Source organism: Rutilus rutilus (genome assembly GCF_951802725.1).
Source record: "Rutilus rutilus genome assembly, chromosome: 8".
NCBI classification, from domain to species: Eukaryota; Metazoa; Chordata; class Actinopteri; order Cypriniformes; family Leuciscidae; genus Rutilus; species Rutilus rutilus.
The window spans coordinates 2,122,080-2,138,454 of NC_140222.1; the positions used below are offsets into that span (position 1 = coordinate 2,122,080).

At 41.2% G+C, this 16,375-nt stretch overlaps 1 protein-coding gene across 1 annotated transcript in view; it reads right to left on the minus strand.

The window, feature by feature from the left end:
* Positions 1–4,586: 4,586 nt before the first annotated feature.
* The window catches only part of LOC311295721 (uncharacterized protein), an 82,227-nt gene continuing 70,438 nt past the window's right edge, over positions 4,587–16,375 (minus strand). The window contains exon 6 of the mRNA XM_084417212.1: positions 4,587–7,681. Coding sequence (XP_084273338.1) covers positions 5,844–7,681 — 1,838 coding nt within the window. The 3' untranslated portion in view covers positions 4,587–5,843. The remainder of the gene's footprint in view (positions 7,682–16,375) is intronic.

A 16,375-nucleotide genomic window follows, 5' to 3' on the forward strand; every position in this document is an offset into this window, starting at 1 on the left:
GATCATGTGATGCTGTAAGTCCTTCACTGAGATTCGGAAGAAAATGTACAACAGTAACAAAATAATACATATTAAAAACCATTTAAATTATTTCAATCATGACAACTCTCTGAATAGTTTTACTGTAGCATGTTCTTGAATATGGCGATGTTAATGTGTTCGGTCACGGTGGACTAGATCTGCTACACACACACACACACACTGCAAATTATTTGGTTCTTACCAAGATAAAAAACAAAGATTTAGAAGTGTTAGATAATTTATCTTGTTTTAAGAGTGAATTTCTTATTTCAAGTGTTCAACTTTATACTATAATCTTAAATCGAGCACAACCTTATCTTTTTTTGTCTCAAATAGGCAGGAAATCTTAAAATGAGGTAAATAACTGTTAAAATAAGATATATTACATCTCAACTATGTGTAAGACTTTGTAAAGTAAGTAGTTAAACATAAATCCCCCAACAACGCAGGAACAAGAAGAATGACACAATATAAGCCTACACACACCCTCTGGTGCGAAGTACTTAATGGGTCACGAAACCCCAAAACACATTTTTGTTACATAATACTTATATTTTATAACTGTCTTGTATGTACAGGTTGCACATGACTGAAAACACTAAAAGCACTCAAATTTTACCAAGAAGTGGAAATTGGTTATTTTTGTATTTTTCTGTCACGCGAGAACACAAGATCCAGTTACAAATTTAAAGACAGTTTATTAATTAAACAGAGAATATGAGCAAGGCTGGATGGTCTGATGCAGAGGTGCAGGACTGAGTTCAGGTCTTTGGCAGCGAGGAGACTGCAATTGGCTGAGGTCCGACGATCCACCTAGAAAATCCCAGAATTATCAAAGCAATGAGAGTCTAAACTCCAGCAGGAACTGGAGACTGAGAAAAACACTGAATAACAAAGTGACAAGACATGAACACCAGATCGATCTGACAATGAACACAAGACTATATTAGGAAACAATAACGAGCCACACATGCGGCTGATCTGATTAGCTTGTCAGCGCAGTTGGTAATTAGGCAACGCTGATAGGCAATCAGACCAGGACAGTACACACAAACTGTCTGAAAGAACTGGCAAACCTGCAAACCGTGACATTTTCAGAGCAATTTCGTTCTTCCGGGTTGAAAAGCAAAGTCGAGGAAACGTCAGGGAATGTGAGGTAGAAGCGTGCTTTCGGAGCGTGTGATTGGCTGCAGGTACGATTCTATGTCAGCTGACCCTAGAGCTAATCTGCATTTATTCATGAGAAAAAGCTTGTTTAATCCAATCACTTAGCTCAGGGGCGGATTAAGGTGGTCAAGGGCCCCTAGGCTGCTCTTTGTGTTTCGCGCGATAGTCAGCTCCCAAATATATTTTTAGGTTGCACAGATTAAATTTCAGGAGCATATGCGACCAAAATGGTCGCAATTTCGAGCCTTGTTGTTTATGTTTCTTGTAATGTTAGCCATAGTTATTTATTTCTTACCTTGATTTTGGTGTCTGCGTTTCAAAGCCATCTCCCGCGGGGACGTTTTTGGTGGAGCTGTTCGTTTAATTATATCTTTCAGTATTCTATGTCAAAGATTGCATCAGTCACGGAGAATGTATGTTATATTAATGTTAAAATGGGTTCTTTTTTTATTAGATTATGCAAGAACTTGCAGTGTAAGGACAGATCAGCAGGTGGCACCACTCTTCAGGATGGATAGATGCACTGTTATGATGGACAGATGCACTTTTATGGACTTCAAAACAGAACCGGCAATTCACTGCCATTATAAAGCTTGGAAGAGCCAGGACATTTTTTTAATATAACTCCAATTGTATTTGTCTGAAAGAAGAGTGTCATATACACCTAGGGTGACTTGAGGGAGAGTAAATCATGGTGTAATTTAAATTTTTGGGTGAACTATCCCTTAAAGCCTGATTTGTTACACCTGTATTTTGCCCTGTATTAGTGTGTTTGTTTACTTCATCATTTCAGTCTTGAGCTTACGTTTCCAGTTTCCAGCTACAAGCTAGACATCTATGTAGAAGCATAATTGTCATGTTAAGAAAAATCTATTTGAAAGGGGATTCCCAATTGGATATGAATGCAAGGCTGTACAAGAAAACTCAATGTTAAAACTGTAGCGCCCCCTGCCTGTCTCTCTTGTAATCAAGTAGGACAGTTCACCAGATTCATGAACTATATGCCTAAAGATGTTGAAGTTAGGCCCATCTGGTGTCACTAAATTAATTAATTCTCCTGTAGAAAATTACTTATAATAAAATCTACACTCACATTTATGATTAAACTGTCATCTATTAACTCTTTTGAAAGAATAAAACTCTTTGAAAGTAACAAAATGTAAAGGATTGAATTAGTATAAAATAAAAGAGGAAAATTATCTAAAATAAACAAATAATCAGAATTTGATTAATCAACAGTCACATCTCTTTTTTTTTTCATTACTGCATTTGTCTCTGTTACACAAATACACTTTAAATGAATGGTAACTCACTTAAAGGATAATTCCGGTATTTAGCACTTTGAGGGCCCTATCTCACACCCAGCGCAATTGACTTTGTACATGACGCATGTATCATTCCTATTTCTCACCCGCGCACAGCGGACTTTTCCCTCCACAGACGCATGTCGGTAAATTAGGGAATGAACTTGCGCTCCCGGGGGCGGTTCAGCGAAGAGGCGTGATCCGGCACAAACGTTCCCTGGTGCTATTTTGCAGTTTCAGAAAACAATTCCGCCACAGACCAGGAGAAACCTCGTCTAAAGTCAGTGGTGCGCATGTTATTCAGATGCTATTTTAAGGACGCATGCTTGGCCATAATCAATGTAGCGTGTGCACAACGCGCATACACTTTGCTTCTCTCATCTACACAGCAGCAGCAGTTTTCATTTTTGCAAATCATACATTATTATGATAGATAGATAGATAGATAGATAGACAGTTTATTATAAAAGCATACATCTAGCTTACACATTTACCCAAATTATTATACGCCTGTTTAACCGAAGCTAATTTGGGTGTGTTTCTCCATCCCCAATGTCACTTCTCTGTGTTTTACGGCCCTGACGAGAGCGTCGGTCTCCTCGGCTGTGAACCGCTCCTGGCGAATCCGCCGTTATAATAGCAAACCGCCATGGTACAAGCGCGCCTGCTCTTAAAGGGAATGTGAGATGACGCTCTGATTGGTTTATTTCACGTTACGCCCAAACCACACCTATGAGTAATGAAGCTACTTCAGACCAACACATTTTAGATTAGATACCCGCCCACAAAGTTACTTGCGTTTCGCGCTTGATACTTGCATTTCAGATCGTTAAAATAGGGCCCTGAGTCTCTTTTCTGGTTTGTTTTGGATGAACTAGAGTGGTGGACACAGAAATTTTGACGATGGTCCTGTCTCGACTTTTTGACTCGTTTAGAATCGCCTTTGACCGCTTCAGAGTGACTGGCTACCGGCATGCACAAACATGTCCTTAAACAAACCCTTAACGTTTGTTTCCAAAACTGTGCAACTCACCGAGTGGTTAGTGGTGTTCGTTAACCTTTAAAATTAACCTTCTTAATTTCTTCTTAACCTCGTTCTGACGTTAGCAGATACCCGCCAGTCCTGAGATCTCTCTCGCACATAATAATTGTATTATTTAATAATTGTATTATATAGCCTAATTTTATACATGGATTATATAATACAATTACTGCACCATACTTTCAATTTAATTATGGTTGTGTTAGAATGAAACATAACTTCTTAACACGATTATAAGGCCGTACACTACAGAGTAAGTGCTTTTTGCGTTTGTGTGGTTTCAGTTGTTCCTATATTTTTTCGTAAATTTAGAATAAATTATATTATGAAATTTTTTATGAATCAGCTTTGTTCTTATAATTGTTCGTATATGCACATTTAATGCACACATTTGTACGTATGCATGCTTCGTGAATGAGGCCCAATGACTATGAATTTCTTTACTTAAAAGATTAATACTTTTAGAAAGAAAATATTAACCATGCAAACATCTAATACAGTATCAAAATATGATTGGGGAATAATTGTATAAACTGGTCAAATCATCAAAATCAACTAAGTAAGTGAGTAAACTTTATTTATATAGCACCTATCACAGATATAATTTATGTATGAGATTATGTATGTATGTTTCTTTACAAACAGAACAAATTGCTGAACATATCTGCATGTATTGTTAAACTGTTTGTAGAATGTATTATCTGGTTACTGTTCAGAATAACAGCATCACACGATCTGTGTGAATGACACATTTTGTGCTTGTCACCAGTAAATTACTGAATATGTGAAAGTAAAGTGTAATTTCCAAAATAACGTTCAGATTACAGTGAATAACGTTCAGATTCAGTGAATAACGTTCAGATTACAGTGAATAACATTCAGATTACAGTGAATAACGTTCAGATTACAGTGAATAACGTTCAGATTACAGTGAATAACATTCAGATTACAGTGAATAACATTCAGATTACAGTGAATAACGTTCAGATTACAGTGAATAACATTACAGTGAATAACGTTCAGATTACAGTGAATAACGTTCAGATTACAGTGAATAACGTTCAGATTACAGTGAATAACATTCAGATTACAGTGAATAACATTCAGATTACAGTGAATAACATTCAGATTACAGTGAATAACGTTCAGATTACAGTGAATAACATTCAGATTACAGTGAATAACATTCAGATTACAGTGAATAACGTTCAGATTACAGTGAATAACATTCAGATTACAGTGAATAACGTTCAGATTACAGTGAATAACGTTCAGATTACAGTGAATAACGTTCAGATTACAGTGAATAATGTTCAGATCATGTTACAAATAATTAAATGAAAACAACATCCAAAGTAAATAATAACTTCCTTTATCTCTCAAAATAGTTATGATTTCTAAGTATCAGTTGTGATCAGTGTTTGATCGAGTCCGCCCATCAGAAATATTAGATCCGTCTGACAGAGAAAGCCATGAAATACCAGAAAGCAGGGATGAAGCTTGAGGCTCGAATGTTGTTGGCTTAGTCTGAACTTTATTTACTTCGTCTGAGTGTAGTCAGAACCTCGACTGTCCAGCATGCATCCAACAATCTTGTTTTACCAAAGCAAAATCAATGCTTCACAACACTGAAACGGAGACATTCTTCTCTTATCTCTGAATTTTGAAGACAAATATCCCTTGAGAACACACAATCGTAAGATTAAACAACAATAGCAAGTACAAGAGCAAGGAAAATGATACGTACGATTAAATGGTTCAAATGTATAATGAATGGTTTTATAATTAAATTGAATAATTAAATGAAAATTATTGTATGATTAGAAATTAACAAAAACATGAAATAAAATAAAATGTGTTTTCTCTCAGTAATTACTGATCTGATGAAAAATAGAGAGAATAAAAAGGAACAGCATAATGGATTAAGAAGGGTCAGATTACGCATGATATTAATAGCAGACTTTGAGTTTGTTTCTTTCTTTTCTGTCTTTTTTTGTCTTTTAAGGTCTGCTATAATTCATGTTGTTTCATCATGTTTTAAAATCTACCAAGAGAAAATGAATTCCGCATGATCACTTTAGTTCAGCTCTGTTAAACTCTGCGGGACAGGAGCGAATGTCAAGAGCCCTGATTAAGTGAATGGAGAGAAAGAGAAATACAGAAACCCTTCACATTCACTACAGAAGACAAGAGCCATCTATCATCTATCCATCCATCTATCATCTATCCATCCATCTATCATCTATCCATCCATCTATCATCTATCCATCCATCCTCTATCTGGCTCATCAATGATGATTAAAGCTGTTTCACATGACAAGACACCGTTTATCTTTCAGCTCCTTTTGAGACCTTTTCACTTCATATAGTTTTTCAAGCCTCTCCTTGAGCTGCTCTTTTCTCTCACTGATATCATTCAATTCTTTTTCTTGTTTTCTGGCTTCATCTTGATGTTTCTTTTTCATCTTCTCTATTTCCTCTTTATGTTTCTGTTTCATTTCATCACACTCTTTTTCTTCTCTTCTAATTATTTCTCTTTCCTCTCTTTCTCTTCTCTTGATCTCTACTTCTAGCTCTCGTTTCAGATCTTCCATCATTTTCTCCCATCTCTTTCTCTTCTCCATTCTTCTGTCTTCAACCTCTTGTTTTCTCCTCTCCCACTCCTCTTTTCTCTCTTGCTCCAGCTGATCATAATGTCTTTTCATTTCAGTTTTCTTGTCTTCATGTTCTCTGTCTTTTTCTTCTCTCTCTCTTCTCTGTTTTTCTCTCTCATCCTCTATCATCTGTTCTTCTTCTTCTCTCTTGGTTTCAAATCTCTTTCTCATTTTCTCCAGTTCTTCTTGTTTTTCTCTCAGTTGTTCCTCACATCTCTCTTTTATCTTTCTTTCCTCTTCCTCTCGTTCTTTCATTTGTCGTTTCTTCTCTTCCTCCCATTCTCTCTGCTGTCGTTTAATTTCCTCTTGAATCTCTTCATCATCTTCAGCCTCTTTTATTTTTCTCATCCATTCTTCTCTCTCTTTCTCTTCTTGTCCCTTCTTCATTTGTTCCTCTAAATCTCTCTTTTTTATCTCATCTTCCTGTTTTCTTCTTAACTCTGCCATGATGTGTTCCTGCTCACTTTTCATTTTTTCCTGATCTTGTTTATATTCCTCTTCTCTCTTGCTATCTTCTTCTTTTCTTTCTTTTTGCTGTTTTTCATACTGTAATCTCTGATTTTCTATCTCATCTATTCTCTGATCATATTCAGCTCTTCGCTGTTCTTCCTCTTCTGATCGTTTCTGATCCTCCATCTCTTGTTTCTTCTGCTCTGATTTTTCTTTCTCCTCAAACTCTTTCCTCAGTGTTTCCTCTTTTTGACTGAACTTGTTCTCCAGACTCACTCTCACATCATCTATCTTTTGTTTCTTATCCTCCAGTCTCTTTGTCATGCTGTTGACTTCCATCTTATAGTTGTTTTCTAATTCTTTAACTTGATCCTGATTTGTTCTTTTATTCTCTTCTAGAATTTTCCTTCTCTTTTGAATGGAGATCACCGCCTCCTCAAACATCTCATTAGTGAAGTATCGGCCCTCATTAGACTTCTTCACCTCTTCTATCTTCTTTATCAGCTCAGTAACTTGCTTCTGGTCTTTTGTTTCTGTGTTGTTAAAAGCCAGGAATCTGTTTCCACATTCTCCTATCAGTTTCTTGAGTTGATCATTTTTGCTTGTCTCTACATACTGTTCTATTGTTTGTTTCTTCAGAGCATCTTCTTTAGTGAAGAGAACAATACTGAAATCTGCTGCTTTTGGGCCAAAGATCATCTTTATCATGTCTAAAGTGTCTCTCTCCTCTTGAGTGATTCTTCCCAAACTCAACACAATGATGAACACATGAGGTCCAGGTGCGGACAGTGAAACACACTTCATTATTTCTTCAACCACTTTTTCATTTGCCAGTGAAGGGTCAAAGAGTCCTGGAGTATCAACAATAGTTACTGATTTACCATCAACTTTACCAACTCCTTTCTTACAAGTAGTGGTCACCAACTGCGAAATGGCTTCAGTGTGAAACTCGTTGTTTCCGAGGATAGTGTTTCCTGTGACGCTCTTTCCATTTCCTGTCCTCCCAAACAGCAAGATTCTCAAACATCCTGGATCTTCTTCATCTGAAAATGACAATAATAGAGTTTAGAGATTAACAACTGATTACATTTGGGACCATAAGAAGCATGTGTTGAACTCAATCCTAAAATGTAAACTATTTGCAACAGTCCAACCCAGTGTTTCTCAATGTTTATTTTTTTTGGCCAGCACCCACGTATAATAATAATAATAATAATAATAATAATAAATTTAATTTGTAATGCACTTTATATTTAAGAAAATCTCAAAGTGCTACATGATAAAAAAAAGGATAAAACAGAAAAAGGGAGTTCAATCAAAAGCTCTCTTAAAAAGGTGGGTTTTAAGGCCTCGTTTAAAAGCATCCAAAGTCTGTGGTGTCCTCAGGTAGTCAGGGAGAGCATTCCACAGACTAGGGGCAGCTGAGCAGAAAGCCCGATCTCCCATTGTACGAAGCTTGGTCCTGGGAGGTTTCAGGAGATACGCAGAGGCAGATCGGAGGGCACGTGTTGAGGTCTGTGGAGTAAGGAGTTCCTTGAGGTAGGGGGGGGGGGGGGGGGGCTTCACCATGGATGCACTGATAGGTAAGTAGAGAGACCTTGTACTCAATCCTGAGTGAGACAGGAAGCCAGTGGAGTGATTTGAGGATGGGGGTGATGTGGTCATATTTGCGTACCCTCAGCAGGATCCTAGCGGCGCTGTTCTGGATGTTCTGTAGCTTCTGAAGGCTTTTTTCAGAGATCCCGGTAAGGAGCGCATTACAGTAATCCAGCCTGGAGGAAATAAAGGCGTGGACAAGCTTTTCAGCATCTGCAGAGGTGAGTATGGAACGAAGTTTGGCAATGTTCCTGAGGTGGAAGAAGGAGGTCTTGCAGAGATGTTTAATGTGAGGCTCAAATGTCAGATGGGAGTCCATTTTAACACCCAGGTTTGTGGCTGATGTTAAAAGTGGAATATTTTGGCCAGAGAAGGTGATGCTGGTAATGTCAGATGACCGAACCTGGTGTGGAGTGCCAACTAAGATGGCTTCAGTCTTCGTGCTGTTTAGCTGCAGAAAGTTTTGTTTCATCCACGCCTCTACCTCCTCCAGGCAGGTGGTCAGAGTGGATGATATCAAGGCGGAAGAGGAAGTTGGGCTTGTCCTGATGTAAAGTTGAGTGTCATCAGCATAGCAATGGAATGAAATTCTGTGTCGGCTGATGACGTGGCCAAGGGGGAGCATGTAAAGAATGAACAGGGTGGGGCTGAGCACTGAACCTTGAGGGACACCACAGGTGACATTGTGTGACAGAGATTTAGTATTTCCCAAGGCGACATGCTCAGTTCTCCCAGTAAGGTAAGATGATAACCACTCAAGGGCAGAGTCAGAGACACCGATAACAGAATTTAGCCGGTGGAGGAGGATGTTGTGGTCCACAGTGTCAAATGCTGCAGTCAAGTCTAGGAGGATGAGAAGAGATGAAGAGCCAGAGTCAGCAGTCATCAGCAGGTCATTTGTGACCCTGACCAGGGCTGTTTCTGTGCTGTGGCCAGGGCGGAAACCAGACTGAAACTTTTCGAATAGGTTGTTTTGTTTTAGATGGTCCTGGAGCTGCGCGGCAACTACTTTTTCCATCACCTTAGAGAGAAATGGAAGGTTGGAGATAGGCCTGTAGTTGGCGAAGACTTCTGGGTCTAGAGTGGGTTTTTTGAGAACTGGCCTGATGACAGCGGTTTTCAGTGTTGATGGGACAAAGCCAGCCCGGAGGGAGTGGTTAATGACCTTTGTGATCAGGGGACTTATGGCATGGGAGTTGGATTTTACCAGAGCTGTGGGGAAGGGGTCCAGGGCACAGGTGGATGGTTTCATCTTTTTAATAATGTCCTCAACCTCTCGCTGTGAAATGGCCAAAAAACAACAGAGATGTTGGGAAATCTCGGGCTGTGGTTCAGCGGTCGGGGCAGGCAGTGTGGAGAAACTAGATAGCAGGGAGCGAATGGTGTCTACTTTTTTTCTGAAGAAAGTAATGAATTTGTTACACCTCTCCTCTGTTGCTTCTGAATGAAAGTGAGTTTGCGGTTTGAGGATGCCATGTATGGTAGAGAAAAGTTGCTTGGAGTTTCCAGGGCTGTTGTTGATAATGTTGGAAAAGAACAGTGAACGTGCATTTCTCAAGGACCTTGCATAGGACCTCTGATGTTCTCTGTAGGCCTGCTTATGAACATTGAGTTCTGAGGTCTTGAGACGACGCTCAAGGACATGCCCAGCTGTTTTCATTTGCCGGAGTTCATTGGTGTACCAGGGGGCTGAGCGTAAGAAGCTTACAGTTTTAGTTTTGACAGGGGCGTGGAGATCTAGGAGACTGCCTAGAGATTTGTTGTAGAAGTCAGCTGACTCAGTGGCTGAAGAGAAGTCGGCAGAGGAGAGATGTTGGAGGTCGATGGTCAAGGTGTCCAGGTTGATCTTTCTCAGGTCCCTATAACAGATTTGACGCCTGACTTTGTTGTGTGGGGACAGTATTGACAGCTCCATTGAGATGGCCTTATGGTCAGATACACCCAAATCATACACCAGAAGGTTGCTAATAGGGGCGGAGTTCGAAATGACCAGGTCCAGTATGTGCCCCCTGGAGTGTGTGGGGACATCGACATGTTGTTGGAGGTTGAGGCAATCTAGTACTTGCAGAAACTCAGCTGTAAAGTGGCAGGAGGGGTTGTCTACATGAATATTAATATCCCCAAGTATAGTAATATTGGTAGAGGTGGTGCAGAGTGTTGTGAGAAGGTCACGTATCTCTGGGATGAAAGCTGAGTTTGGTTTGGGGGGCCGGTAGATCAGAAGTATTGTCATGGGGAAGGGAGGTTGACATTTAAATGCAAGGCATTCAAATGAGGACAATGTAGGCAGGGGGAGGGGGGACAGCTCCAAGTTTTGTTGGTGTATGACAGCTAGGCCGCCACCCCGACCAGTGCTGCGTGCTCTCTCCAGGTAGCTGTAACCGGGGGGGCAGGCTTCATTTAGCGCTGAGTAAACCCTTGGCTGGTGCCATGTTTCTGTCAGACACATTAAGTCTAATCCCTTTTCCATGATGTGGTCTTGTATGAAAGCTGCTTTATTTGTAAGGGATTGTGTATTGAATAGTTCTATTTTGAGTGTTGATGCTGTAGTGGATCTTTGTAGAGGCCGTAGTACACCAGGATCCACTCCACGTTTTCTGTCCAACTTAATGTGGAGAGATCTCGCGATGTTTTCCGTGCTGCTCAGCTGAGCGTTCTGAGAGCTCGCGATGTTTCCAGTGTTGTTAGCACCGAGAGTGGCACTGCTCTGATGACGCGGTAGACGTGCACCAGTGGTCCAGAAGGAGGGAATGTTTGAAGCAGAATTGCCAGGCTGGTGGTAAACAAACTTTCGACGGGAACTTCTGTGGATGTATCGCGGATGGCGCTGAAGTCCAAGTTCTTTGATGGCTGCAATAGGCGTTGGAATGAAGCAGTTGTTGAGAGTTAGCAGCTGTGAGATAGAATACTCGAGCTTCATGCCGGTCGCCGAAAGTGTTTGCCTGGAGCTAGTCGCTAACCAAACACAGAGATGGAAGACTGACAGACTGTGGAAGACTGTCAAGCAAAGAGAGAAGATGGTGCATATCATTGCAACGCGGTGTTGTAGCAACGCTGGAACGACAGAGAAGTCCGGTTGTTCACCACTGACAGCGGGAGTGGACCGTCAATCCGTTGAGGTTGGAGAAGATGTCAGTAGGTAAGTAAAGCTTTCAGTTTCGTATGAATCCGTGCAAAACTCAAGAGAAAACGAGAAGTATCCATTATCTAGGTCTTTTACCTAATAATTATACCCTATTAAATAAAATGTAGGCTAACTGTCTTCCCTGAATATTCCTTGTTTATAATAATAATAATAGTAATTGTTATTATTGTTATTATTAATATTTATAATATATTATTATAATATCTTTCAAAATGTATTTGTCATTGAATGTCAAGATAATAATGAGTCAATATATGACTGAGCAGTTGGTATAGTATCAGTTTCACAGGGAGCCAAAAAACATTCCATGTGAATAGAAATGATACTTACGGGTGTTAAAGAAATGCAACTATTAGAAATTTGACATTTAAAGTTTAATTAGGTAGCTTATCACAAACAGCAGCCAATCAGCAAACAAGAAGCATTATTATTCCAATGTGAAAAAAGAACAAGAAAAAAGCAGTAGCCTAATATTTTTTTGTAACCTAATATTTAATGTTATCTGTTCTTCTGTCATACATTTCCCATTGAAGTTACTCATAAATCAGCTGTTTGCTATTTTGTATGCATTTTGTCATGTGGCAGGTGTCTGGATATAGTTAGTTTGGTTATAGTGTGTGTCTGGATGCTAGAGGTTAAGTTGTTTTCACTAGAAGTCCAACAGCTGTGCTACAGAAAGCTGACGGAAACACTGAAGTGAAGAGTCCTTGCTATGGAAATGATACACATCCCATTTAGTTGCATTGATGTAAACTGTCAGGTTTTCGAATGTTGCATTTTCTTTTCAAGCAGTTACACGTTTCAGCTTATCTCATTGTGAATCTTTGGCGTAAACTCACCTGAAACAAACGCCCCACGAAAACACCTCAATGCTCCCTTTAAAAATATTGTTTCCTGGTTTCTGAATGCCCCAGTTAAAAAAAAAATGGAGGTCTTTGCCAAAGAAACAAAAGTAAGTAAACAAGACTAAGCTGACTAATCAGTGATGCAAATTAAACTATATGAGGTTTTATTAACAAAGTTCGGGAAGAGCACGTTCAGATAATTAACACAAGTGAAGAGCACTCAGCAATCAATGGTAAGAGGTATACACTCGGCAGTCTCACCTCAATCCATTGACAGTTTTGCAGCAGTTTAGTAGCTTCTTGGTTCTCAGCTCTGCTAACCTTACCATGTCTCAACGACTAAGCTCTTCATCTGATGAAGAAGTAAACATCGCCAGGGATGCACCTTCTCTGCCGGTCCCACGACCATTCCTCCTACGCCGGACGTCGCACCTGAGCCCCAGGCTTCTTCACGCGGCCGCACACCGGCCCGAACAGCCCTACGCTCACCAAGACGCCAAGGCCAATCTTCGCCGCCCCCGGCAAGACTTCCACCTTCTTCCCCGGCCTCCTCCTACCACTCGGCCGTCCCGACGATCCCACCTATCAGGAAATGGACCGTAGCTGATTGAGGCAAGCGCTGGGCAACTCAGACATACAGGCTTCGCGAAAAATGAACAAAGCGGAGCTGTATGATCTGTACGTTTCCTTACAGTCAAATCCCAAGACGACCCACAGGCAGAGCAAAGCCCGCAGGGCCCAAAATTCACCTGCCCAGTCACCACCGTCGTTTTCCCGCACAGGATCCAGCTCGCTTCGCCCATCGAGCCGCAGCAACAGGCCTTCAGCGAGCCTGGGCCGGGCCCCAGATTCCGCCATGGCACTCTCCCCTCTCGATGAGGCCCAGTCCTCCACCACGGCTTCTACTGTCGCAGCGCCGCATGCAGCCGGGCCCAGCGGCCTCCCCACAGCCGCTCAGTTTTATAATCCCGCTGTTCATAACCCTTTTCCTTTTCAGTGGCCTCCAGCTCCCGTAGCAGACACTAGCGCGAGGCTATCGCCGCTAGCAACACAGGCCCAACCATGTCAACAGTTACAACCCCGCCCACTTCCAGTGGCCTGCAGCTCCAGTAGCTCAAATAAGTGCGGGCCCGCCTCCGCTTGCAGCTCAAGCCCACACTTCATCCTATCATCTTTTCCCTTCCTTCATATCCTCCAACTAACTTTCCTTTTCAAGCCACAGCGGCTCATCCAAGCGTGAGTCCGCCGCTGACATTCGCAGCCCTGGATTATACCCTTCCCAGCTCTCTCATACAAACTAAATCACCATATTCTCTCTTCACAGCAACTTCGATGCCCGTTCCGTCCAACGCAGTCGCCATGGAACCACCACCAGTATCCTAAAATATCCGCGCACAGATCCTCTCAGGTGCGGATGTAGACCTTTCTACTCTTCTCTCTCTACTCCCCGCAGCTGAACCAGACCGCCAAATAGATTGCGGTGATTTCTCAGTTACCCTGAAAAATACAAACACTCACTTCAATTGCTTTTTCCCGTTTCACTGAAATCATCTGTTCAGCTTTCCCCCACAGGCGGCGCGAACTGAACGATTATCAAGCAATCATAGCCGAGCTTGCGCTGTCCTATGGGGGTGGGCATTTCTACACGTACCATAAACTTTTTTCAGCCAAAAGTGCTGTGCGAGTCGCACAGTGGAACCAGTGCACATACTGGGGCACTCAACTCAGATCTCCACAGCAGGGTGTTTTTAGGTTGCAAAAACATTACTTGTGCAGTTTGAAGGTCAGTGACGCACTCAACTGCATCGTGCCCACAGGTTAACCCTTCCTCTCTTCCCTACGCGGGAACAAGCACCGCTAAATCCACCAGCTATGTGCCGCGTGCAGCAACCACCAACGCAAACCAGGACTCCTCTTTCGACGAAAGCAGACAGCCCTGTAATCATTTTAACGCGGGTAAATGTAACAGAGCACGCTGCCGGTTTATACACATCTGTTGCTTCTGTGGCGGCGCTCATGCCCGCATTGTATGTCCAGTTTACAAATGAAGCTAAATACTTGGTGTCTTGTAGTCATTTTAAAATTTTACTACATAACCTTGAGAGTAAATGAATGGTGTGTTTTAACTTTGATGTATAATTGTATATGCAAACTTGGCTGCCTATTTTGGCCAGGACACTCCTGAAAAAGAGATTTTAATCTCAGTGAGTCTTTTTTTCTCCTGGTTAAATAAAGGTAAATAAAAAATAATAATAACAGAAAGAAAGAAAAATGAAACCAAAAGAAAAGAAACTTGGTAAGACCATGACAGTGGTTATAGATGCCCCATATCTAAAGTTTATACATACAGTATCGCCCCAAATCTAAAGTCTATACAAATGTATACATTATTTGACAAATTAACACCGCTCCATGTACAGATTGTCTCAATCTACAATGTGTTAAGATAACACTGTAGCAGTTAATAAGATAATTATAGCTTTCCAACCCATTGCGGTGGCTCATCAGGATGATCTTGCTTAGCTACGTGATTCAGTTCGCCAGGCGTCAGCCTAGATACAGCATGTGCTCCACACCTAAGTGCAAGCCGAGAGCGCGGCTGTCCTTCAGGCGGAAATTATGGTCCTTCTGAGGATGGACGTCATAAATCCAGTCACTCTAGCCAAGATGAAAAAGGGGTTTTAAGCTGTTTGCCTTCCAGGAATCCTCCCATTGTGCTCTGTGGTATTCCCTGACCCAGGCTCACATCAGCACAGATACAGTTGCACACAGCTGTCCCCCAGACCTGCATAAGTACGCATTTCCCCCAGTGGGACAGGAATTCTAATTGTTGCGCCCTACTGGCCCAAACAGACTTGGTTCTCAGAGGTCATGCTGATGGCATCGGCCCCTCCGTGGCAAATTCCCCTGAAAAAAGGGAATTTCACATGTAAACACAACACTGACGTCTTCACTTCCAGGTCAAGCATCTGTCAATCAAAAACTCAGTAGCCAATGAGAACACACCGCTGTTAGCCGCGCCCCCACGAGAGTTATGTGCCTGAATGGCGAACGAAAACTCAGGGAGCATGAACGAAATCTTCAGAAGCGTAAACGAAAACTCTGGAAGCACATTTGTAAGTACAGATCAGCGAAAGAAAAAAGAGAAAACAATTAGTAAAACATGCAGTGTATTAAAAACGAAGTCAACATTTTTGCCTGCGAATATTTTTTTTCCAGTTTCAAAGACATTATATTAAGTTTCAATTTATATTTTCATTAATTTTTCATTGATAAAATCTCAAATCTTAGGCCCCAGATGATAACCACTTATAATGACCCTCTTGTTGTTATTCACCCATTAGCCTCTTGGGTGGCCTTCGATCCCATTTCTCTACAATCTCTAACTGAAAACTGAACGCAGTGCTGAAGTGCCAACTAGTCTCTCCCTATGGAGGATCCCTTTACCACTCTACAGATAAAGCGTCGTCGGGAAACTCAATTCGCGCATCTACCCCGAATTGATAAAATAAAATAAAATAAAATTCTGTATCAAAAATTATAAGGAAACACCAGTACTTTGTTTAGGTTTGGTCTGTAGGGAATTCCAAACCTGCGCACGTATATTCAAACGCACATAACTATAGAACCCGTTCTTAATGCGCATCTGACCGCCATCAGCGTTTCTCACAGGTTCGCGTTTAAAGTCTGTGTAGAGAGAATGGTGTCGTCTTAGCGGCCCCTAATTTAATAACAAATGATTGTTGCGACGGAAGCGAATCAATCAAAACTAACTTTAGCTGGAAAATAACTTTATTAAAGAACCGCTATAAAGCCAAAACAATCTCTGTTACCTTAAATTATACAGCATCCCTAAAATTGGCCTCTGTTACTCTTTTGTCCAAGAAGCCTTGCTTAGACACGTCCGTTTTAAATGACTACCAACCTATTTCTGTGGTTGTTGGAGAATTTCCCTTGTACATGTAAAAGTCTGAATGCAGTAATACCAAGCAGAAAATAGGTCACCGGGATAAGAGAATGGAAAAGTACCCAAAAATCTGTAGATGCAGGTGTTGGGATGCACTGGAAGAAAAACATGTTATATAAGATGTTTTTGAGATGTTCCACCAATAGAAGAAGGTCTAGGAGAAATGTTTCTAATGGTGGCAAGG